Consider the following 23,990-nt stretch of genomic DNA (forward strand, 5'->3'; position numbering starts at 1 on the left):
TCATTTATATATCTACGTTCAAGATGTATATGATCTTACACTTCTGTTTGGTTTGGGTGTCTAATATTAGGCTACATGATGGTCTTGTAATAATAATTAAGTAAAAGCCTATTTTCATTTTTAGACAATGCTTGTATTATATGCAAATAAGCTTTTTATATCAATGACTATGCAAATTAGAGTTAATCCATGTTCATCTTAAATGTGTATTAATTAAAACATTTACACCATTAAATTACACATAGTGATGTTATCAATAGTTGTCAGATAATAGCTATTGAAAGAGTGGATTTTTTTCTCCTTCAATGCATGTGTTAGCCACAGATTGAAGATTGTAAACAGTTTATTTAATTTTAATTAACAGTTGAGTAACTTTTGGCTCTGAGTTAGATGTTGATTAACACTAAACCAGTCTAAAATCAGTCCAGTTTCCCCAGCTGTAAACCCATTGGCTTTTAAAGTATTTTTTTCTTATAATAAACTGACATGTTGAGAACACATTCAGTTTATGTGTTTATGAGTACACTTTCAGAATGCTCTCAGTTACATGAATATCTATACTGTATGCATCTGTGAGTGTAGTGGTGCTTATGGGGTGTCGCGCTGGGACGAATGAGCATAAGGGTGAGAGGGAAAACAAAAATCTAGACTACACCACAGCAGCTAAGTCACTATATTGACATGGCAGAAGGACAGCATGCCCTTTTGTTCTGGGCACTGAACAGTAAGACTCTTCCTTCACTCTTCGCTAGAAATAGGATACGTTCCAACAGCTTTCAAACTAGCAGTTATTAAACCGCTGATTAAAAAACCTCAGCTTGATCAGGGAGAGCTTAATAATTTTAGACCAATCTCAAATCTCCCCTTTCTTTCGAAAATATTAAGAAATTAGTGGCAAGCCAGTTACGCACATTCTTGACAAATAATAGTACATATGAAAAGTTCCAATCAGGGTTCAGGCCCCACCCTAGCACAGAGACAGCGTTGCTTAGAGTTACAAATGACCTCCTATTAACATCCGATCGTGGTGAAATCTCAATTCTTATATTATTAGACCTTAGTGCAGCCTTTGACACAAAAGATCACACAATCTTACTCAATAGACTAGAAAACTATGTTGGTATCAGTGGTCAGGCGCTAGCCTGGTTTAGGTCGTATCTAACCAATCGCTATCACTTTGTTTATGTAAACGAGGAAGAGTCATATCACTCCCTGGTTAATTACGGTGTACCACAGGGATCGGTTTTAGGTCCTATCTTGTTCTCATTATACATGTTACCCCTAGGAGACATTATCAGGAAACACAACATAAGTTTTCACTGCTATGCGGATGATACCCAGCTTTACATCTCCTCACATCCCAGCGAAACACACACGTTTTCTAAGCTAACAGACTGCCTTAGCGATGTTAGTGACTGGATGGCACATAACTTTCTTAAGCTCAACTCCAATAAGACAGAGATACTTATTATTGAACCGAATCGCTACAAACATAATATGTCAGATTACAAGTTGCACATAGATGGCTGCACTGTGGTGCCATCTTCCACGGTTAGGAACTTAGGTGTGATGTTCGACAGCAACTTATCCTTCGATAGTCATATCGCCAACGTCTGCCGCACAGCATTCTTCCATCTTAGAAATATCTCGAAAATACGCCATATACTGTCTACATCTGACGCAGAGAAGCTTATCCATGCTTTTATGACCTCTAGAATAGACTATTGTAACTCGCTACTCGGGGGATGCCATGCAAATCAAGTAAACAAGCTTCAGCTAGTTCAAAACGCTTCTGCAAGGGTACTTACCCGATCTAAAAAGTATGACCACATAAGCCCAATTCTAGCATCTTTACACTGGCTACCAGTTAAATATCGCATACAATTGAAAATATCACTAATCACCTACAAAGCTTTATATGGCCTAGCACCCTCATATCTTAGAGAATTACTATCAGAATACAATCCATCACGCACACTATGGTCGCAAAACTCTGGTCTCTTGATTATCCCTAGACTATCAAAAGTGTCTAAAAGTGGAATGATTTACCAACCGATGTCCGAGAATCAGACACAGTCGATAATTTTAAATCTAGACTTAAAACTTTTCTCTTCAACAAAGCATTCGCATAATTTGTCTAGTAAAGGTACTTAACTCGAAATAGTTATTTGTACGGAACAAAGCACTCGCGGTCATAACACAGACCAACCAAATAAATAAATAAAAACCTTAACGTATGGTCGGATTGCGATTTTGGAACTTTCGTGTGTCTTGTGAATAGGATGCCATACAGACCCGTTTGCCACTGAACCTGCATTAACAACGACAGTGGGGCTCCCGGCCTTAGTCAAACGGGTTGGCACGTATGGTCGGGTTGGGATTTTGGCGTTTTCGTGTGTCTTGTGAATAGTATGCCATACAAACCCGTTTGCCACTGAACCTGCATTAACGACGGCAGTGGGGCCTCCAGCCTTAGTCAAACGGGTTGGCACGTATGGTTGGGTTGTGATTTTGGCATTTTCGTGTGTCTTGTGAATAGTATGCCATACAAACCCGTTTGCCACTGAACCTGCATTAACGACGACAGTGGGGCCTCCAGCCTTAGTCAAACGGGTTGGCACGTATGGTTGGGTTGTGATTTTGGCGCTTTCTTTGTGTTGCGAATAGTATGCATAGCCGCAGCAAATTTGACTGCTTATGCTATTGTGTATTATGTTGTGCTATCTGTCGTTTTTCTGTGCTTTTACTGCTTCTATTAATGTAAAGCTGCTTTGAAACAATTAAGTATTGTGAAAAGTGCTATATAAATAAAATTGAATTGAATTGAATTGAACTCTTTCAAGTAGCCATCCGAGTCTTGGCAGTGCCTGCTTCTAGTTCTCCAGTGGAGCGAGTTTTCAGCCATGGTGGCATCATTCTGCGTCCCTATCGTGCACAAATGAGTGACAGACTTTTGGCCAATTTGATCTTTTGCAAATGCAGTGCAGTGTAGGGGCCTCCCTCCACCTGTCCACAGCACACATTTTATTTCTGTGGTAAGAGGACTTGAAATGACTCGAAACTAAAATGGTAGGACTTTGGACTCGACTTGAGACTTGTTGGCTTTGACTTGTGACTCGACTTGGGACTTGCCTCATCTTTGACTTGACTTGACTCAGGACTCGAAAGCAAAGACTTGAGACTTACTTGTGACTTGCATAACAATGACTTTGTCCCACCTCTGCAGGATAGGCTTCTTTAATGAGGATGCCTAGCCAGGAGAGAGATAACTCGCGAGCGTGTCTTCCACCTGTGGCATTTCGGTATATCCGAGTGTCTTTGTACCCACGATAGTCGTATATTGACGCCGTGGGCATGAAAACACGCAATGAGTATGGTCTCTATCATGATTTATTTAATTCACCATGGAGATCCTCAAAGAAAGGGTCATGTTTCGTCCTCTCCCTTTTGTCACTAGAAACCTATCCGCTATTGCTTTGTTTGGGGTTCTCTGGCTCGCGATGCCAGTCAGTTTACAACCTGGCGTGTGTTACCACCTCGAGAAGCTCTTCGACCGACTTTCACCGTGCGAGGAACGCTCAGAGGCTGGTTTATCAAACTCCGCAGAACCGAGAGAGATATCATCAATGTCATTATTATAATTATCCCCCACATGAACCGAAGAAACACCGGAGTGCGATTCAGAATCACGCGAAGAAATATAACTTAATTTGAGGTTGCGTAAGAGAGAGATTTGCATTTCAGTGTAGCACACACACATTCAGTAGTTGGTCTGAAAATAAAAAGACCTGATGACACAGCTGGTGCTCATCTATTTTATAGCCTCGCATCGGGTGCGCTTTGATGTCGTCATCAAGCGAGGCTATATACCTTCGGGTCAATTTCATTGACGTGTTTCCACACTATATTCAGCTGGTCAACAATAAAGACGTTTCCCCATAGCGCTTAGCAGCGCAGCATCGAAATAAAGCTTTTGATACGGAACAGGTCTGAAATCTGCTGTCAGAGAGGTGTTGTGTGGTTTCATCATGTTAAAATTAAAGAAACCAATCATACAAAATATGAATAGATTTTTTGTAACAATGACCTTATAAACATTCTTCTATTATCAGCTGTCTACTTTCAGTCACTTTTACACACAAAACACACAAAACAAGTGAATTAGTTAAAATGTGTGAATATTTACCTGCTGTTGAGTCTGTAACTCCAATAATAATCATCAGAGTCACACAAATGAACTCCATCACTCCAAAACACAGCTTCTTAAACATTTGACAAAATAAAAAATGTTTTTAGACACAAACACATTTACAAAAAAAAAAAAAAAATACAAACACAATTTCACCTTCATCTACAATCACTTTCTCTTACAATAAAACAGATTAAAATGTAAATGTCTAACAATTGCAGGAGAACATTGGCAAGTGAGACGGAGGTTTATATTGATTAACATGACAGCCTGGCAATCAGATGGCACGCAGATACCCACATACAGTGCTTTACAATAAATTATGCATAAATGAGCAATATCAGATTATTAAAAAAAGGTTGCTGGACATAAAAGAACACACAAGACATTTAGGAGAAAATCTTTCCCTATACATCCTCTGAAAAAAACTATTTTTAGTTGGTCAATCACACTTCACAATTAGATCCTTAAGATCATGCATCTTCTCTTACAAGTTCACCCTATAATGCTAACATCTTTTATTCATTACTGATCTTATGGACACACATTCAAATCTTTATCAACATTTGTAATACACTCTAAAAAAAAAAGGTTCCTTGAGGTTCTATATAGAACCGTGGGGTTCTATACTTGGCCAATAGAACCTTTTACCAAAAAACGGGTTCCATATAGAACCCTTGGAAGGCAAAGAACCATTTTTATTAAAATGGTTCTATAATTCACGTTTTGTGACTGAAGTGTAATCTAAAGATTACACAATAATTGCAGACCTACACAACTCATTTACAAACCTACACAACTCATTCACAAACCTTTTTGTGTCAATAGGTTGTGGTCAAATAAAGAGAGAGTCAACAAATAGGCTACTAATATTTAGTGTACACTGTAAAAAATCCAACTAATGAAATGTTGGACGGGCAAAAATATATAAGCTAAACCAATTTTTTTGTTTGAGTTAGTTGAGAAGATCTGTGTTTAAAATATTAAATGAATGGTTATTTTCAAATCCAGTCAAAATTCAGAATGGCTAGTGTTGAGTGAACTAATTAAGACAAATCAGGTAAGTATGTGGACTTATGACAGCTATGTTTCCTGACAACAAAATGCTCATAATATTACTGTTATTTTGTCACAAAATGTAATTGTAAGAGTTGTTCAGGCGTGAATGTATGTGCTTAAAGTTTAAATATGCGGTCGGTTAATAAAGATAGCGTCTATTTAAAAATGTGCTCGGACACTTTCGGACGTAGATGAGCTCCATATGAGCTCCAGAAAATCACAGACACTTAAGCGCTCACACCCCGCCCAGCGCAGCCTCTCCTCGGCAAGCCCATCAGACTGCTGGCTCTGATATCTCTGTGGCGTTTAAACATGTGATTTAATTCATTTTGATTTCTCATACTTAACAATGAAAGGGTTATGTTTTAAATCATATTTTAGGATTGCACTTAATTGATATTGCTGTTGAGTGATGTTTCATATCTTTTACATTTGTTATAACCGGACTGCATGCGAATTTGAACTTCAGATCTGAAGGAGCGAGTGGAGAAATAGTCCCAATATCATAACAATCTTAAATAAAACTTCTAAATATACCCGTGTGTGTACCCGTGTGCTTGCGCGCGACCCGTTTTTCTCGCGCGTGTGTATGTACAGTATGTGCGTGAGTTTTTAATTTAAAATGTCTAACTTAACTCGGAAGGATCTGAATCAGGTCATTTCATCTGAGATCATTCCGCATGTAACAGCCGGAATCACTCACTGTTTCCCACAACGACACGAGTCATCAGCCGTTTCCTCAAGGTCACGTCAGGTAAGTGTTTGTAAATAAATGTTAATTTTAGACTATATTAATTGGCAAAGACGCAAATACTCGACGTTTTTGTAAACATATAAGTTATATAAAGGTGTGTTATGTTATGTGACCGACTTAAAGTGTGTGTTATGTTATGTGTCCGAGTTAAAGTGGAGCTATTTTAGTTAAGATAATACCGGACAGGGTTTAGGACCCCGTCTTAATTATAATTGGGACATTTTTACAAACAAACCTTATAAAATACAATACTAGTGTGCATTTTGAGACAAAACAATAGCACTCATATGTTAACAGATGTCAGTATTTTAGTCAGTGATAAGTCCTGTCCGAGAAAACCGCCCAATAGTGTTTAATTCAATTACGTGTGATGTCTGAGGGAAACTTGGCAATTTTAGGGTATAAAATCTTTCACCGTCAAGCTTTATTATATTAAACATGTTATTTATGTATGTGTGTGTGTTTATATTCCTCTGTTTATTAAACCAGAGCGGTGATGATGAGAGGCAGAGACCACCACCATACGATGAGCCTCGAGGCGTGACAGTTATTTTTTCAAACTGAGGAGTTCGGACTCCGGACCGTCATTTCTGCTTGTTGGTACCCTGAGGTAAGTAAACTTTCTACATTTTTGAAACGATATTACTGAAATATTTAGTATAATTAGTTAATATTTATTTTGTTAGAGTAGGTCTTGTGCTAAATAGTGATACTAGAAGCTACATTTATAATATTTACCTCAGTTAAAAAATACTGCTGGTAACGTTAAAGCACTGACGGGCTTGTTAAATACATTTTGTTCCTGGTTTTAATGAATTACGTTACAGTTCTGCTTTATTTCTTTGTCATTTTCAATTAAATTGCCAAGCACAATAAGACAGCTGTGTTGTAAGGAGACGAAATTCGAGACAGGGGTGTTATTTCAATGAAGCGCGTGGTCAAAGGAACCGGGTGGAAGACGGTGGAAGGGAAATTATATGTAAATGTTTGTCGCTTGAGTATTTTTCGCTTGTTCACAAGTGTTTTATCAGGGTTGGAGCTAAACCTTGAAGGAAAGTGGAAACTGCTGGCCACAGTTAAGAACTTTCTGCTGGTCTGTATTATAAATGCACGATTGCAGTGCAGCGTTTGTATCTGCAAGTCTAGATATGCATGTTTTCTGTGATGCACACAATTAATTAATGTGATGGTAGCTGTTAAGACACTTACATTTAACATTCAAATGTTTTAAAAACCAAACGTGTTCAGGTTTTTATGTGTATTTGGTTTGTGAAGTGTAATTTATGCTTTTTTCCTCTCCCCCACAGATAACCATGGTTAATAAATGATCAGACACGTCACTGGCTTTAAAATATAAACCCCATTGATGCAAAAAGGTAAGGTGCTTAAAAGGACCTTGTAAGACTTCGTCACTAATGTTCATTAAAGAGAAAATAAAAAGAAATCTGTGTTTTGTAGCTTTAATGATAATTCTTATTGTATGTATTTCATTTAGAATTTAGCATTAAAGACTGTAAAGTGTTTGAGGATTTAATTTAAATTCTGTATATTTCACACTATTTTTTTATTGAACATTGTGTTTTGAAAAATACATCACTAGTCAATTGCAACCTCAAGTTAATGTAGACTTTAAGGAACTTGTTTGTCTGAAAGTGGATATATAAAGATTTTTTGTTTTAAGATGCTGCATGGAATGACAATGTGGTTTGGAACAGACTTGGTGAAGAACATGGAAACATCTCTTAATAAAATGGCCCCAAACATCATCAGGAGTGCAAAAGAAGGAAGTAAAAAACATCTCTACGCCAATCTCATTGGAGAGGAAACCACAGAAGGTGCTTGTTCTTTGTCCAGTGTAAAGTAGCCTTATTTGCATTGTCAATGTAAAGGTTCTAGCACCTATAAATTGTATAACTGAAAATATGAAAATAATGTTAGTATAAACTTTTTCCTTGCCATTGAAGAGTAAACTTGTTAATTAAGAGACGCTGGCTGAGAAAGAGTTAAAGTTTACCCACAAATTAAAATTGTCGTCACTTTCTTCAGCAGAACACAACAGAGGAAATTTTGAAAAAGTATGGTAATCGAACAACAATGGTGCCCATTGACCTGCATTGGTTTTGTGTCCATTAAATTGCTAGCAGAGTTGTTCGGTTACAGACATTCTTCAAAATCTTTTTTGTGTTAGTGTTCTGCTGAAGAAAGAAAGCTGTGAATGTTTGAAATAACGAGTGAGTGAATGAGTTTTCTTTTTTGAGTAAAATGTCCCTGTAATGGATATCTGTACCTAATGTACAATAATTTGTATCTTTGTAGGTCTGGTGAGGAATGCTGCACTTATGTTATTGCAAGCATTATTTCAAGAAAATCCCAGCTTCCTTTACTGTGTAAATAGTGTAAGTATAGTCTTCTGTAATTTAGTTAGCATTTGAGGCACTTTATTTAAAGTAACATTCAATGCAAATATAAAACTATTACTCTGTTTACCCTTAAATAGCATACAGCTCTACATCAATTATTATGAGTCTTGTTGGTTCGTGAGTGTCGCTTGCCTAGTTGTCATACTTATCCCATATTTGTGTTATTATGGGATAATTTTAAGTCTATTTGATGGCTTCTGTTAATTGGTAAAAAGCACTTAAAAGGTGAAATGTTTGTTTTACAGGAACCCAAAGGTCCCACACCAACCATAGTGTTCAACGGCTCTCCTGATCTTTTCAAATCTGAATGTATCAACTTTATAATGGACAATGTGAACTTAATATGTGGAAGACATTGACATCACAGGCTGTGGAATGACTGTGTCACAGGTCGGAGAAGCGGACCGCCCCTGTCGCGGATCACGCTCCTCCTAGTTCCACCTCGAGGAGGTCCCAAAGCACCCCAATGACCAGACAAACCAGAGGTAAGTAAAATATAGAAATAGAAACTTTATTTAAATTATTTAAAACTAAAGTGGGGAATGGGAAAGGGAATCAAAAAATCTCGCTTTTCGTCCTCAGGGGGAGTATTACGGGGCCAGGGACGTTGGAGGGGTTTCCACTTGACTCCAGCTGGAACACCGCTACAGAGCGTATCTGGGTGGGTTGGGCACACACCGTCGCGGCGGCCCCTGATGGCATCCACAAGGGTCCAAGACCCTCCTAAGGTGAGTACGGACGACAAGGACACAGCACAACACTTCAATAAAGCTTTGTGTATTTCCGTTTCAAGAGGTTCTTACTTGACTGTTGAACAGTGTTTCTTCTCTCTCCACAGCTCCTAGAGCCGTAGCAGAACTACGTATTTCAGCACCCGAAGGACTAACAACCCAGCCGGCATCTGCAGCGTATATCCAACGCGATCAAACTTCACTCTGACAAGTAACTTCCTATACACAACCACGCCGTCCTTTCGCCCGGACCAGCCCCGCACTCTTTCCGCCCGCTACCTAGCGGTCGCCGGATCAGCAGAGCCTGCGGACTCTTCGGAGGCTGGTCTTCGTTGTGCTGCCCAAGGCGGAAGTTGACTCGCCCGAAAATCGACCCTTTCAGTAACTTCTACCTTCTCTCTTTATATCCTCCTCCCAGGCGTGGCGAGCCTGGGAGGAGGATATAACAGCTGTGCCTTGTTTCAGCGAGTGCGGGGATTCCCGGGGAACCCTGAAGTGCCGGTGTCTGTACAAACCGGTCCGGGCGGAACCTCTTCACTCTCCTTTTGGTTCCGCCCCGCATAGTCACTCCGTGACAACTGTTTGCGTTTTTTTTTTCTCCTCAATGTTCAATACCCTTTTGCCATTAAGCACACAGTGACTTTAATTTATAAAATATATGCTTAAGTTTTAATACCTGTACAAAACAAATGTACAATCAACTTGTGTAAATTGTCATTCTATTTAATAGATTGTTCATGAATTGTCTTTAAATGCATTGTGATTTCGGTAACACTTTACAATGAAGTTCATTAGTTAACATTAGTTAATGTATTAACTAACTTGAACAAACCATAAGCAATACATTTGTTACAGTATTTATTCATCTTTGTTAATGTTAGTTAATAAAAATTTAAGCTTTAATTGCTTGTTCATGTTAGTTCAGAGTGCATTAACTAATGTTAACAAGATTTTAATAAAGTAATTGTTGAAATTAACATTAACAAAGATTAATAAAGGCTGTATAAGTGCAGTTCATTATTAGTTCATGTTAACTAATGTAGCTAACTAATGTTAACTAATGAACCTTATTGTAAAGTGTTACCGTGATTTCTTTTCATCATTTCAGACACATGTAAAAGTTACTAAAAATTAGTACTGCATATACTGTACAGTATCTATGCGTAAGGGAAATAACTTAAACAAAATTTTTAATGTATAGTGTAATTAAGAGTTTAGCTGTTTAATACAGAGATGCAATTTATTTATATATATTATTTATATATAAACGTATGTATGTTTATTAAAAAGTGAAAATGCTTAATGGAAATAATTAAATAACTAAATGGTTGAATGTAATGAGACATTTTAAATGTAAACTAAAGTTTTGCTGTCTAATACAGAATAAAGAGATGTGATTTTAAGTAATTTTTATAGATTTATATTTCTGTATAATACAATTAATAAATAGTAAACTTTTATAATTTTCTAGATCGGTTATAATTTCTTATCAATAATAAATTACTCATAATAATAAAGAACCTTTAATGGTTCTAAATAGAACCATCTAACTTTGATTCAAAGAACCATTTGGGGTTCTTTTTAATGAACCCATTAAAGTGGTTCTATATTGAACCATTTAGGGGTTCCATATATGAAGCGGGTGATAGAACCATTTCTGGTTCGATATAGAACCATTTTTTTAAGAGTGTAGGATTAAACTTTTACACACAGGTAGTAAACAGAAGAGAGGCAACACAACCTCACAAACATCACAATGAGGAAGAAACAGATTTTTAAGTTAACAAATGCACATTACAACACTGCTCTAATCTTTATTAATTGTATTTATTGTTTAATATAATTAACATTCAATACATGTTGAAATCACATACATGATCTCTCAGCTACACTAATGTAAGACTTACACAGGCTCAGTTAATTTACCATTCTTACCTTTTAGCTCAACATTAAGTTTGTTTACAATCGTCTAAAGCGTCTGAATAAATTCTGATCATGAGCGTTTGTGGGATCAAGCAGAAACTTGTTTAATTTTACTTTCACTTATGATCTCATTGTCACGGTAGGAAAATCCATTGTTTTCCTCCGTGTCATGTTTGTATGTGTGTGTTGTTCACTTACCCTGCCATGTGCTCGTTAGAGCGATTCCTTTCACCTGTGTGTTGATTGTCTCGCTCCAGCTGTTCATCATTACATCATCTCCATAAATACTCACCTGACTTTCTGTTCCCTGCCAGATTCTATTGTTTGCTCAGTCTGCTTGTTGCTTGGTTGTTCCCTGTGCTTTGGATTACGTGTTTCAGTTTGGATGTGTATTGTCGTCGTCGTCTTCGTGTGGATGTTCCGTGTCAGTCTGGATTTCACCACTGCTCACCACTCCACCAACGTCGCACTCAAAGCACCAACTTCCACCGTAGTCATCGTCACCATTGCCATCAACAACACCGGACTGGATTACTTCCGCATTGACATTGAATACTCTCTCTTTGTTTATATTTAATAAACATTGTTATATTTTACACCTGCGTTTGCTTCCGTCTCTTACAAGTCATTACACTCATACCTGAAGTGCTCACACAGCTCCTCCCATCATTCTGATAAAGAGGAGTTAATTTTCTCTTTTTGTGTTGACTGAAATCTTTAAACTTTCATTAATTATAAGGTTTAACATGAATCTGTAGTTTTTTAGGTGTGGGATGATCATATTCTTACTGATTCATGGATCAATATGTTGTATTGCTGTAAAATAATCTAAGTTATGTAAATTTGTAAGTTTGCAGCCATAAAACCTTGTATAGGAAATATAATCCCTCATTATAATAAAAATACAGGTTTTATTGTATTTGTCAAATAATTCACATGAACATACAAATAGCCTTCTCTCCATACATTTTGCTCTGACAGTAAATAATATCTTATTTGGCTATAAAAAGGATAAGCAACAAAATCAAAACAAGCTGATATCAATCTCATACAAAACACCTAAATGTTCAGGTTGCATTGTACACAATATAACAAATTATGTTTGGCAAAAATTAAATGAAGATTTCTGTTTAGAAGATTATGTGCGGTCTGACATTTATATTATTTAGCTTCAGATATCTTTAAAGACAGTGACAGTTTTCATTTTCAGTGCCATAGATATTAAAACTTTTGACTGCACACAGTTTGTGTGGTGATTGATTTAATGTGAAGCCCACAGCTGGAGTGAGATTCAGTTCATCTTCAGAGACTCCAAATATGTTCATGATTCAGAGCGTTTAATGTAACTTAAGATCTTTAACCTGTGTGAAATGGTTTCATACAGGTAAGTTCGTTGGAAACAGTATTGTGTCTGGTATCTCATCAGTCAGGTTTGTCTGGTTCTGTGTTAACTCACCTCACAGAGACTCAAGTGTGCTCTGTTGAAATCCAACATTAAGCAGATTTCCAGTGGCAACGGTTTTTGGACCAGGAGGTTTATCTCTCGAGTTAGACACAGAGAAGAGACGATAAAGAACCAAAAGCAGAATAAAACACAGATCAACACAGCTGTGCTGTAATCCTGAAGAGGTGCCATATTAGACAACACCCAAAGAAAAGTCAAGGCAGGTTTTCAGGGACAAAGTGGAGATATAATCTGTTACAAGCACTGAAGAGTGTAAAGTAGGTTTGGCTGATACATTAAAAGTTCATTGATATTGCAAACAGTTCATGGTGCTGTTAACACTTACTAAACAAGCGGATGCCATGAGATCTGGTGCCTTATTTATAAAGCATGCTTACACACAGATTTGATCATAAAGTGTGTGTAGGCAAAAATCCACAGCAAAATCCATATTTATGAAAACTGTCTTTGACGTGGAAAAGTGCCTAACACCCCGTCAGGGTCTGAGCAGAAGTTTGCTTGTCCGATTGCTGCTGGTTTTTGCCATTCTTGCTGCTCGAAAAGGATTTAAACATTAACAGTTGTTCTTTTATATGTCAATGACATTAATTAGGTATCGTTTAAAGACGGAAATCTGCAACTGTTCAGCTGTGCACAATTTTAAGCTAATTTGCGATTTATAGATTTCACGTCTGAAATTGAGACGCTTGCATTTTCTATGCGTACATTCGTTTTATATATAATTTATACAAATATTAATTAATGTGACAAAACCAAAGTGAAATCAATAAGAAAAAAACAAATGACTACAAAAGATTTATTGATGTGACACATGTGTTTAACACAATGAATTAAATGTAGCTTTGTGGTCTAACAGTCAACATCTTTTAACAATAACTTCCAAGCAAATGTAAAATGTTCATTCACAATCTAATGTAACATATTTTTTCTTTGTCTCACTTTGTCCTCCCAATAAGCAAAATACAATCAGACAAAAAAATGAGTAACCAACAAAGTATAATCAGAAATCATGAACATTTACACAAACTGAAGTGACTACAGGAATATTTTAAACAAAACATGCTGATGATTTAATGAAGTGTGTTATTTATTGTTGATAATACTGTAGGTCATGATGTCAGTCTCTATCAGGAAAATTATCTTGTCTGTTACTTAAAGTTAGTCAACTCTGTTGTGAGTTAAAACTTTTACTCAACCATGAGACAGAGATGAAGAAGACCATCAGGCAGATAAAGCGATGATAAAATAAAGGCCCTTTTTTAATGATCTAAGCATATGATCCATAGTGCACAGTACAAGTACACTTAGGGTGTGTCATGAAAAAGTATGGATAAATGATCACTGTGAACTCAAAAAATATTTTTACAAGAATAATTTACAAATATGAAAAAAATTGCACTCAAAAAACACTTTATTTGTAACAAACAGAAGATAAAGAATTTACAAACGTTTTGAGAGCCGCAACTTTTCAGCACTTAAGAGATCGTTGTAAGTGTTTTGATAAAAATGGTTCTCATCTCTCACCATATCCACAAACTCTTCACATACATTAATCCTTTAATTTTTCTTATTTCTAAATCTGACCCGTGTTGGCAAAATTAGTTGTAATACGTACTGTCTAATTTTGAGCTACAGGCAAAAGATAGTATAAATATCGATTTTGATCAAAATTTAGGTTTTCATAAAAATAAGTACATTAAGCCCTCGTCTATGGATCTCAATGCTCTAAATAATCATTAAACATCTAAAATAATCTTTAGTTGTATGTTTTCTGAGAGGTGTACCGTCCTAAATGCTTAATCTGATACAAAGATGCGTGCATCCACATGCGCGTCTGACATTTTGATTTCCGTTTTATAACATGCAGGAACTAGAATATAAAATGCAGGACTGACTTGATGTTGAAAGAGTTATTAAGAGTTACAGACTCGAAAACAATCTTTCTCGCACTGACAGACAGATCTGAAGCATGGACACATATGCGGGAGTGCGCAAACCCAATATGTACACATATACAGAATTGCTGTTTTGACAAGAATTCACGGAGATATCCCGGGTGAAAAAGTAGTACACTTCCATACACTCTAAAAAAACAAACGGTGCTATATAGCACCAAAACTGTTGCTTTGGATCGTAATCATAGAAGAACCGTTTTTAGTGCCATATAGCACCGGTGAAGCACCTGTGTAGAACCATATATGGGGCATATAGCACCACTATAGCACCACATATGGTTCTACAAAGCACTATATGGTTCTACACAGGTGCTTCACTGGTGCTTCACCGGTGCTATATGGCACTAAAAACGGTTCTTCTATGATTACGAGCAAAGAACCACTTTTGGTGCTATATAGCACCGTTTGTTTTTAGAGTGTAGTGTACTTAAAGTGCTTTATTTTCGCACACTAATTTTGTACTTAATATACTAAAAATTCATCTTTCGTACTTCTTAAGACGTTCTTAAGATTATCTAAGTGTACTTCACTGTGCTATTTTGAGACACCATGAATATGAACTAAAATGCACTTTTAACATACTCTCTCTGTATTAAAAAAAATCAACTTTCATACAAAGATGGGTTCAAGTTTACTACAAGTGGTACCTAAATACATTTTTTAAATACATTTTTGTTCATATTTATGGTGTCTCAAAATAGCACAGTGAAGTACACTTAGATGATCTTAAGAAGATCTTAAGAAGTACTAAAGATGAATTTTTAGTATATTAAGTACAAAATTAGTGTGTGAAAATAAAGCACTTTAAGTACACTATGGAAGTGTACTACTTTTTCACCTGGGATAATTCACCTGTTATGTGAATTTTTTTGTATATTGTAGGGATTTTATTGTGATTGTATTTGTTGGTATTCTGGAAAAGTTTTTTTTTAGATCATGTGGTTTATTTATTTGTAATGCCAATGCCCCTACTTCCTTTGCACTAGAAGTGAAGTTGTGTTTTACTTCAAGGACCACAATGGAAATAAGTTATTTTAACTTTATTGTGTTATCCTTGACAAATGTGTTATTTCACTTTTTGTCCAATAAATCAAATCAAATCAAATCAAATGTTACATAATGTTTGGTTAACTGTTGGGGAAATATATCTGATGTGTAACATTATATTAGTTATTAGATTACAGTAGATCTTAAAGCTATCTGTTTCAACGTCAATCAAACAATAAAAGAAAGAAAAATGTAAACATATATTTTCCTATAGATATTGTTTTTGAGTTTGTGTGTGCCTAATCTATTTGTTTTATCAGTGATTATCAGATATGGATACAGTAATTTAGATTTTTCAACTTCAAACAAGTGAAGCTCTGTCATTTTTTATTAGATTTCAACAAATCATACTTTTTTAAAGTTTTTGTTTAATAGAGAATGCCAAAATATAAATAACTAATTTTTTGAAAATTTGCTCATTCCGACTCATTTTGCCAGCACATGTCACAAATGGTTGTGTGTGTAATAAGCATATTGTCTTCCCATTTATAGGTGCATAATCCTAACACTAAAAAAAAAAAATTGTGCCATTGACTTTAGATCAAATTTTAGTTGGTCAGTGGCACAATCCATTTCAGTTCCCTTAAAATAGCAATGCACCAACAATGCGCCTAAACACTTCTGTTTCAGACCAGTCATGGGCGCACAAATGGGTGCAAATGCAGGTGGTATGTATACATCGTGGCGCAGGACTTGAAAGTGAAAAGTAAATAAAACTTTCGCTGCATTGGGCCAGGTGTATGTAGGGTGGCCATTCGTGGCAGTTCCGCCGGACACGTCCCGAACATGTTTTCGGGTTCGTTCTCCGGAAGTCGCGTTGGTCGACCGCATACATCATCAAGGTTTAATATTTCGGGTTTAATTTCAGAAAAGCAACCGTTACATTTCAAGGTAAGAATGAAACTACAATGATTGTATGTCTTAAAAGAAATAAATCTAAATTTTCTAATGTATTTTAACTGAAATGTGAGAACCTCAATGACGTATGCGGTCGAACAACGCGACTTCCGGAGAACGAACCCGAAAACATGTTCTGGATGTGTCTGGCGGAACTGGCACGAATGGCCACCCTAGCTGTATGATAGGCCCCAAAATGAGCAGAGTTTACTGAATAATCTTTGTTGTGTTTTCAATGCTGAATTCATCTGACTAGACACAGATTCAACAGGTGGTAATTGACTCCCCATGACATTATTGAGAAGATTGTTACAGTCCTTTAGTAGTGAACAGCGGTCAACAAGGCTTTCCAGTGCCACAAGCTTTATGCCAGAGCCTACCAGATCAGAATCAAATGTATATTACTGAAAATGACACGCACGTCCCTGTGTATAATACCATTCCAAGTTACACAAATAACTTAAGGAGAGGATTTTTATATTTAGATTAAATCTCAGAGATCACAGATGATGAGTGGTGCAGAGTTACTATGCCAAAAGATCGGATGTAGTTTCTTATTAAAAGATTGATCAGTAAATGAGTAGATATGACACATAGACTCCACATCATAAAAAGAGACTCGACCCTCATCATTATCCACAAACACCCCGACTCGCTGAGGCTTCACGCTCACAGAAATAGGAATATATGGATACTCACTAGCCTGATACTTTCCTCCTCTCAAACCAGCCACCCAGTATCCCTTCTCAGGATTCAGACTTACAAACCCTTTCCTCTTAACAGATTCTCTGGCCACACCCACAAACCACTCACTTAACCCCTTCACCTGCACCTCATAGTAAAAACATGAGGTGAATCCTTCCTTTCCAAGAACACAGAGCTCTTCATCAAACTTGTTATTTGACTTTTGATCTCCATCCTTCACTGTTTCTGATTGTTGTTCATATCTCACTTGTTTCCCATCATCCGACACAATGAGATGTGGATGAGCTGAATCGGAATCCAGGGTCACATTCACTGATAAAATAATAACAAACAAATTCAGTGTGTCAAGAAAACCACATATAGTCTCGTCTAACAGCTGTAGATCTATATCACTTTAATGATGTCATAAAGCCTTTACTTACCTGCAAATTTTCTTAAGAGTGATTTCACTAAAAACAGAAAGCCAGTAAAGCGTTAAACAGAGATCATAATAGAAGATTGTGAATGACATTAAAACATTTATAGTAAAATCTAATAATTGAATAAAGATATGAAAATAAACTCACAACTTTCTACAGTCCCCTTCTCTATCATTGCAAGTCTCTCACATTCTAGAGAGTTCAAGTTGTAAAGAGGAGAGAAAAGAGATTAAGTAAAATAAAATTAAACTTTAAATAACAATTATTAACACAAGCATTTACAGCGGGGAAAATAAGTATTTGACACATCAGCATTTTCAGTATCAGTAAGGAGATTTCTAAGTGGGCTATTGACACAAAATTTCCACCAGATGTAGCCGTCAAGCCAAATATTCATACAAAGAAATCAGAACATTTAAGTATACAAGTTGAGTCATAATAAATAAAGTCAAATGACACAGGGAATAAGTATTGAACACACTTTATTTAATACTTCGTAGAAACTTTGTTGGTGATTACCGCTTCTAGATGCCTCTTGTATGGAGAGACCAGTCGTCTGCATTGCTCAGGAGTGATTCTGGCCCATTCTTTCACACAAATGGTCTTTAAATCTTGAAGGTTCCTGGGCCTCTTTTATGAACTTTGATCTTCAGTTCTCTCCATAGATTTTCTATGGGATTTAGGTCAGTTGATTGACTGACCACTTCATTGTTTTTTGGCCTTGTTGAAATGTCCACCCTCTTTTCATTTGAAGCTTTCTTGTAGATGGCAGCAGATTATCCAGAATTGGTACATTTCTCCATTCATCCTGCCTTGAATAATATGAAGTCTGCCAGTACCCCTTACTGAAAAGCAGCCCCAAACCCTGATGCTTCCACCCACAAACTTAACTGTTGGTATGGTATTCTTGGGGTGGTGGGCAGTGCCATGTCTTCTCCAAACATGGTGTGTAGAATGACTGCCAAAAAGTTCAATTTTGCTTTTATGTGACCATACTATAGTCTCCCAGTAATCAACAGGCTTCTCCAAATGCTCTTTTGCAAACTTTAACTGAGCCTCAACATGCTTTTTCATCAGCAATGGAGTCTTGCGTGGTGAGTGTGCATGGATGCCATGGCGGTTCAGGGCATTGCTTATTGTTTTCTTTGAAACAACAGTACCTGCTGATACAAGGTCTTCCTGAAGTTCTGTCTGGGTGGTTCTTGGCTCTTGGAGAACTCTCCTGATTATCATTTGGACTCCTCGGACAGGGATCTTACATGGAGCACCTGATCATGGCCAGCTTTTGGTGAAGTGATGCTCTTTCCATTTCCAGATAATGGCCTCCACAGTGCTCACAGGAACATTCAGCATTCTGGAAATGCGCCTATAACTATTCCCATCAAAATGCTTTTCAACGATAAGATTACATAGATCTCGAAAAAGTTCTTGCTTTTACCCATCATGACGTCTTTCTTGTGTGCCTCCTAGTTAATGAGAAGCCTTTATAGGCCATCAATTAGGACTAAAGCAGCTGATATCAATTAGTACTGATAGGGGGCAGGGTTTCTCTCTCAATACTGACAGATTACAGGTGATCATATGGCTTTCTATGCCATTTTGCACCTTGTTCTCTTCATGTGTTCAATACTTATTCCCTGTGTCATTTCCCTTTAATTATTATGACTCAAGTTGTAAACTTAAATGTTCTGATTTCTTTGCATGAATTCAATATTTGGCTTAAAGGCAGGATAGGCAGGAATTATCTAAAAAAACTTTTTTACAAATTTGTTTAAACTGACTTTATATATCAATACATAATTAAAATGTAAGTACTCTGAAAAAGAGAGTATAAAAATCGAGTGTCTGTAGACCTCTCAGCACTGTTTTAAACACAGCTAACTTTTCCATTCACTCCACCCCCTCCCTTCTGGGTTTCTCCTTAAGCCACGCCCCCAAAACACATGAACGCGCGAATTACCTCAGACAAGCGGAGAGGAAGGAGCGCGGTGCATGTAATAACATCAAGTCACAATCACATGTAATAATACACCTAACTTTATCACTAGGAATATAAACAGATGGCTTTTATAAACGGATGGCTTTTAGTACTCACTCAGCCAGTGTTTTGCATGGAAGAGTTTCTGTGATGAAAGCATTGTTGACTCTGACGAGGACTACACTCCGCAGACAATACCGCTACCGCATCATCGGCTCGAGGAAAAGCCACGCGATATTTACTCTCGTTTGATTGCTTCGTTTATTCCTTTTTTGCATTCGCTGACTGGATATGCAGGTACTGTGAGTTGTAAATGCTATTTCTCTGCTGTACTTTTGCTCTTCCTATTGCCTTGTGCACGTTCAAATCAATCGGTGTGCGCATGTCTGGGCAGATCCCATAGCAACGGGTGGAGCCATGGTCGCGAGAGAGAGGGATATTTGAGCAAGCTAATCATATGTTTCGTCCCGGATGGAAATAATTAACTGTGTTTAACACAGTCGTGAGAGGTCTACAGACACTCGAGTTTTATACTCTCTTTTTCAGAGTACTTACATTTTAAATATTCATTTGTATATAAAGACAGTTTAGACAAACTTGTAAAAAAGTTTTTTAGATAATTCCTGCCTACCCTGCCTTTAATGGCTATATCTGGTGGAAATTATGTGTCAACATTACTAATAAAAATGCTGATGTGTCAAATACTTATTTTCCCTGCTGTAACTATTTTGTCAAGTTTGATCTGATTTTTAATCTTAAATCACACAATAGAAATACAGATGTTTGTGTAAACTCTTGATCATAATGACCATTATTTGAGCTTCAGATCAACACAAGAGTCAATAGTATTTCGGCACTAATTCTCTTAACATAGAAAACATCTTGATGACTACTGTATCCTTTGTTCCCTGAGATAGGGAATGAGACGCTGCGTCATGATATGAAATTTTAGCATGCACACATCTAATTAACTTATAAAACTAGCTCCTATTTGATCAGCAACGAGAGATGATGTCACAAGTGACGGCAGATACCAGAGGGTATAAATAGGAAAACCACATATGCCAGCTTCTGGAAAAAATTAAGCAAGTGCTACAGGCACAAGGAGTTATGTCAAGTTATTTTAGGGAACAAAGGTTACAGGCGTAACAGAGATGTTCCTTTTCGTGGGATCTCAATGCTGCATCCTCAAATAAAAGTTTTTGGAATAAAATGCCCACTAAGCCAAAAACGTAAGAAAAACTTAGACCACATTTGCGCAATAATCATGAACAAGGAAAGAATATATAAATTATATAACACAGATTTATATTATTGGGTTCTTTTTCCTTGTTCATGATTATTGTGCACATGTGGTCTAAGTTTTTGCATACATTTAAAATAAATTTAAGTATGAAAGTTTTTGTTGAATCATGATTTGTAAGTTAAAATCTGTTCATTTTATGAACAAATTTGTGCGTACACATGCTTAGTGAATCAGACCCAATATTACAATTTTTTAGTCTCCTCTCTTCACTCTTTAGTTTCTCGTATTCACTCAGTTTCTTTCTCTGTATTTCTGAAGTGGAAAAAAACATTGAAATGATATAAAGCTATTTCTTTACAACTACAAAGATGCATTATTTTCCATTAATAAGATTGTCTGGTTTAAACTTTGATTTGCCCACTTGACACTGTGATGTCTTTACATGATAATGTGTGCAGTTCAGTTTACAGCACACATCATAAATCTGTCTGAAAAGTATAAATTATTGACTTTTAAACACTACAATATGAGAAGTGAAATCTCAAATCACTGTGTGCTCAGTTGAAGATGAAGTGAATCTAAACCTGAAAAAGTAAACATAATAAAACAAACATGAATGTTACCTCTGTGTCTATAGATGAACATAGCGATCAATATCCCAGTGATCACACTGAATATAACAGCAAATTAAATCAGGACCACTGATGTCCTCCAAGAGTTAAACATTTTACCTGTAAAAGAAAACTTATAAAACTTACTATTTCATTATTACTATGCAAATGTTGTGCTATATAATAGGAGACTGTCAAGCTTTTTTTCAGATATGATCATCATTTGAAAACAGACCCAGCTGGACATCTTTATGTATAAACACCCAGTTACACTGTTTGGGCAAAGCAATATGAATAATACTATAAAACATAATGTTGCCATTAAAAAATGCCTTTTAAATTGTTAAAGCAAATAATCAAAATGTTACCCTATAGATTTATTAAAATTTTCCACTGACGTCCCAACACCTAGTTGCATCTCCCTTGGGTCCTATAACCCCTTCACTTAATATCAATTAAAGTTCACTTTTAGAATATTTTCATGTGGGCCATTCTACCGAATTTGTGCCATTTCTGGACAAACATGCAAGAAAACTCTAAAATAAATGTTATTGTTAAGCATTGTCCTGCATGTTAATCTTACACCAAATCTAAACTTTATAATTTAAAATATTAATAAAAACTACATAAAACACTGGAAAACAGCATTTTTATCCATCACTGCTCTCAATCTCTATACTTTACCTTTAAATATAAAGCATAACATTCTTCAGATATCATTTTATTGGCATATTTGTGTAGGTCTATATCCCATCTTTGATTTACATATTTTTACCAATGGAAAAATTTAATAATTTTTATGTCCCCAGAATTTCACTCAGCCCTGTACCTAACACGTAGCCTGACGTTGTCATACTCAATTCTAGTCAGAATTTGAGTCTGATACCGCTCCATTGAGCTATAATTATGAGGCGTGTCTCAACCGAAAAATGCCTCTGCACTCAATTGGATAGACCTACGACCAATCAGAGCAACGGAGTGTATGTTGAAATTACATCTTTGCAGCCTGACCGAACTGCTAGTTATTTCGCTACAATGACACTAACATTGTGATTATACTAAGTCCGAGTTAGCAAATGTACATCAACACCTACTATGTTTACAACATTTCGTTTATATTGTAAGGTACCACCCACAAGCCCAACGACAGATACAAGTGGAGTGGGTGAAGGGGACTCGTGTTCGTTCCTTCCTCAGCGCTTCTAGAAGAATAATTCCATATCATGATTAAATTAATTTCTTTGATCTCTGTGTTTAAATTATAATCTGACTCCAATTTAATATACTAAGAATTTTGTGCATTATTCCAATTATCTGTTGATCATAATTTAGATGTTTGATTATTTATAAATTCCCATAGTCTTAGTTATTCGTTCATTAGGGACCCGATATCGCACAGAGCATACGCCGGCCGTTTGCGTACATCTCACGGACACAAAATTGCCAGTTCTGATCTTAGTCAGAGGTTACCGGGTAAACTAATATTTTTATGTCTGGCCGCCCCATGCTTGCTCCGGTCATAAAAATAGTTACTTTAGTCACGATCATGCAACTTGCTAAGGCAGGTGATAAACATAAATCTGAGAGTCCTGGTGAATGTGCTACCTGCTCCATTCAACATCAAAACACCAGTGTGATAATATCCTGACATACTTATTCTGCGGTAATATCAGACTCCTTCTAATCTACTGGAAATAATAATTTAGAATTAAAGAATTAAAATAAATCAAGACAATTCCTGAAGAATTCAGATGAATCAAATGTAACAATTTATTATACCAGGCAGGTTTCAGCTTCAAACATAAATTAAACAATATCATACAGAATTTGATTCAATTCCAATTAATTAAAATGATCAACAGTTGCAAAAGTTACAAAGTCATACTTGGCAATAGACACTCTGGCTACAGAGTACTTCCATCATGAATATAATATACCCAAAATGGTGTAAGAAGATTCTGTTAAAGATTTCTCCCATAATGTTTGAATACACACACACAAAGTGTGGGGAAGTTTCTTGCTGAAGAATACTTCCATAATGTCTGAATACACACACCCAAAGTGTGGGGAAGATTCTTACTAAAGAATACTTCCCCGAGTCTCTTGCCAAGCCACCTTATATACACAGAATGAGACAAAGAATAGTAACATCTCAAATCAGGATTTGGTTGGTCGGTTCTCATGACCTGAAGAGGAGCACCAAATGGGACTGTTAACCATCTGTAATCTAGATCTCCTCATGAGTTGACACCCATCACAGGAGTACAGATTATGTCTTAAGTTTTAAACTTTGATATACTTTCTCTTAACATTATAGAAATTAGACCTTTTTAACCATCGCACCATGACCTTTAAAACAACACCAAACATGAAGATGAAACCTTTGTAGCATCACAACATATGATATACCCAATGTTACATGTGTTTAGTATATTTCCAGCAGAGGTGGGTAGTAACGAATTACATTTACTTCGTTACATTTACTTGAGTACATTTTTTGGGTAACTAGTACTTTTAGAGTAAATTTAAGGATGTGTACTTTTTACTCTTACTCGAGTACATTTCTAATGAAAAAACTGTACTTTTACTTC

General features: G+C 36.4%; 1 protein-coding gene and 1 long non-coding RNA gene across 4 annotated transcripts; one reads left to right on the plus strand and one right to left on the minus strand.

Annotated features, from left to right (window-relative positions):
* The first annotated feature begins 6,527 nt into the window (after positions 1-6,527).
* On the plus strand, positions 6,528-10,616 carry LOC129427192 (uncharacterized). Of its 3 annotated transcripts, none has more exons than XR_012368464.1 (7): positions 6,528-6,612; positions 7,310-7,378; positions 7,684-7,837; positions 8,319-8,398; positions 8,668-8,907; positions 9,005-9,150; positions 9,261-10,616. It is a non-coding gene; the product is annotated as an uncharacterized lncRNA (long non-coding RNA). The 3 variants fall into 3 exon arrangements; XR_012368465.1 differs by lacking the exon at positions 6,528-6,612 and having other exon boundaries at positions 7,153-7,378; positions 9,261-9,866; positions 10,035-10,560; XR_012368463.1 differs by lacking the exon at positions 6,528-6,612 and having other exon boundaries at positions 6,852-7,378.
* Positions 10,617-15,873: 5,257 nt separating this feature from the next.
* Positions 15,874-17,795, minus strand: LOC141362893 (E3 ubiquitin-protein ligase TRIM39-like). The gene is made up of 3 exons (XM_073865157.1): positions 17,712-17,795; positions 17,568-17,594; positions 15,874-17,457 (listed from the first exon to the last, which is right to left on the minus strand). The coding sequence occupies exons 1-3, from the start codon at positions 17,737-17,739 to the stop codon at positions 16,934-16,936; spliced, it is 579 nt and encodes a 192-aa protein (XP_073721258.1). The 5' UTR covers positions 17,740-17,795; the 3' UTR covers positions 15,874-16,933.
* Between the last annotated feature and the right edge of the window lie 6,195 nt (positions 17,796-23,990).

Source organism: Misgurnus anguillicaudatus, unplaced genomic scaffold (genome assembly GCF_027580225.2).
Source record: "Misgurnus anguillicaudatus unplaced genomic scaffold, ASM2758022v2 HiC_scaffold_29, whole genome shotgun sequence".
In the NCBI taxonomy this organism is placed as follows: Eukaryota; Metazoa; Chordata; class Actinopteri; order Cypriniformes; family Cobitidae; genus Misgurnus; species Misgurnus anguillicaudatus.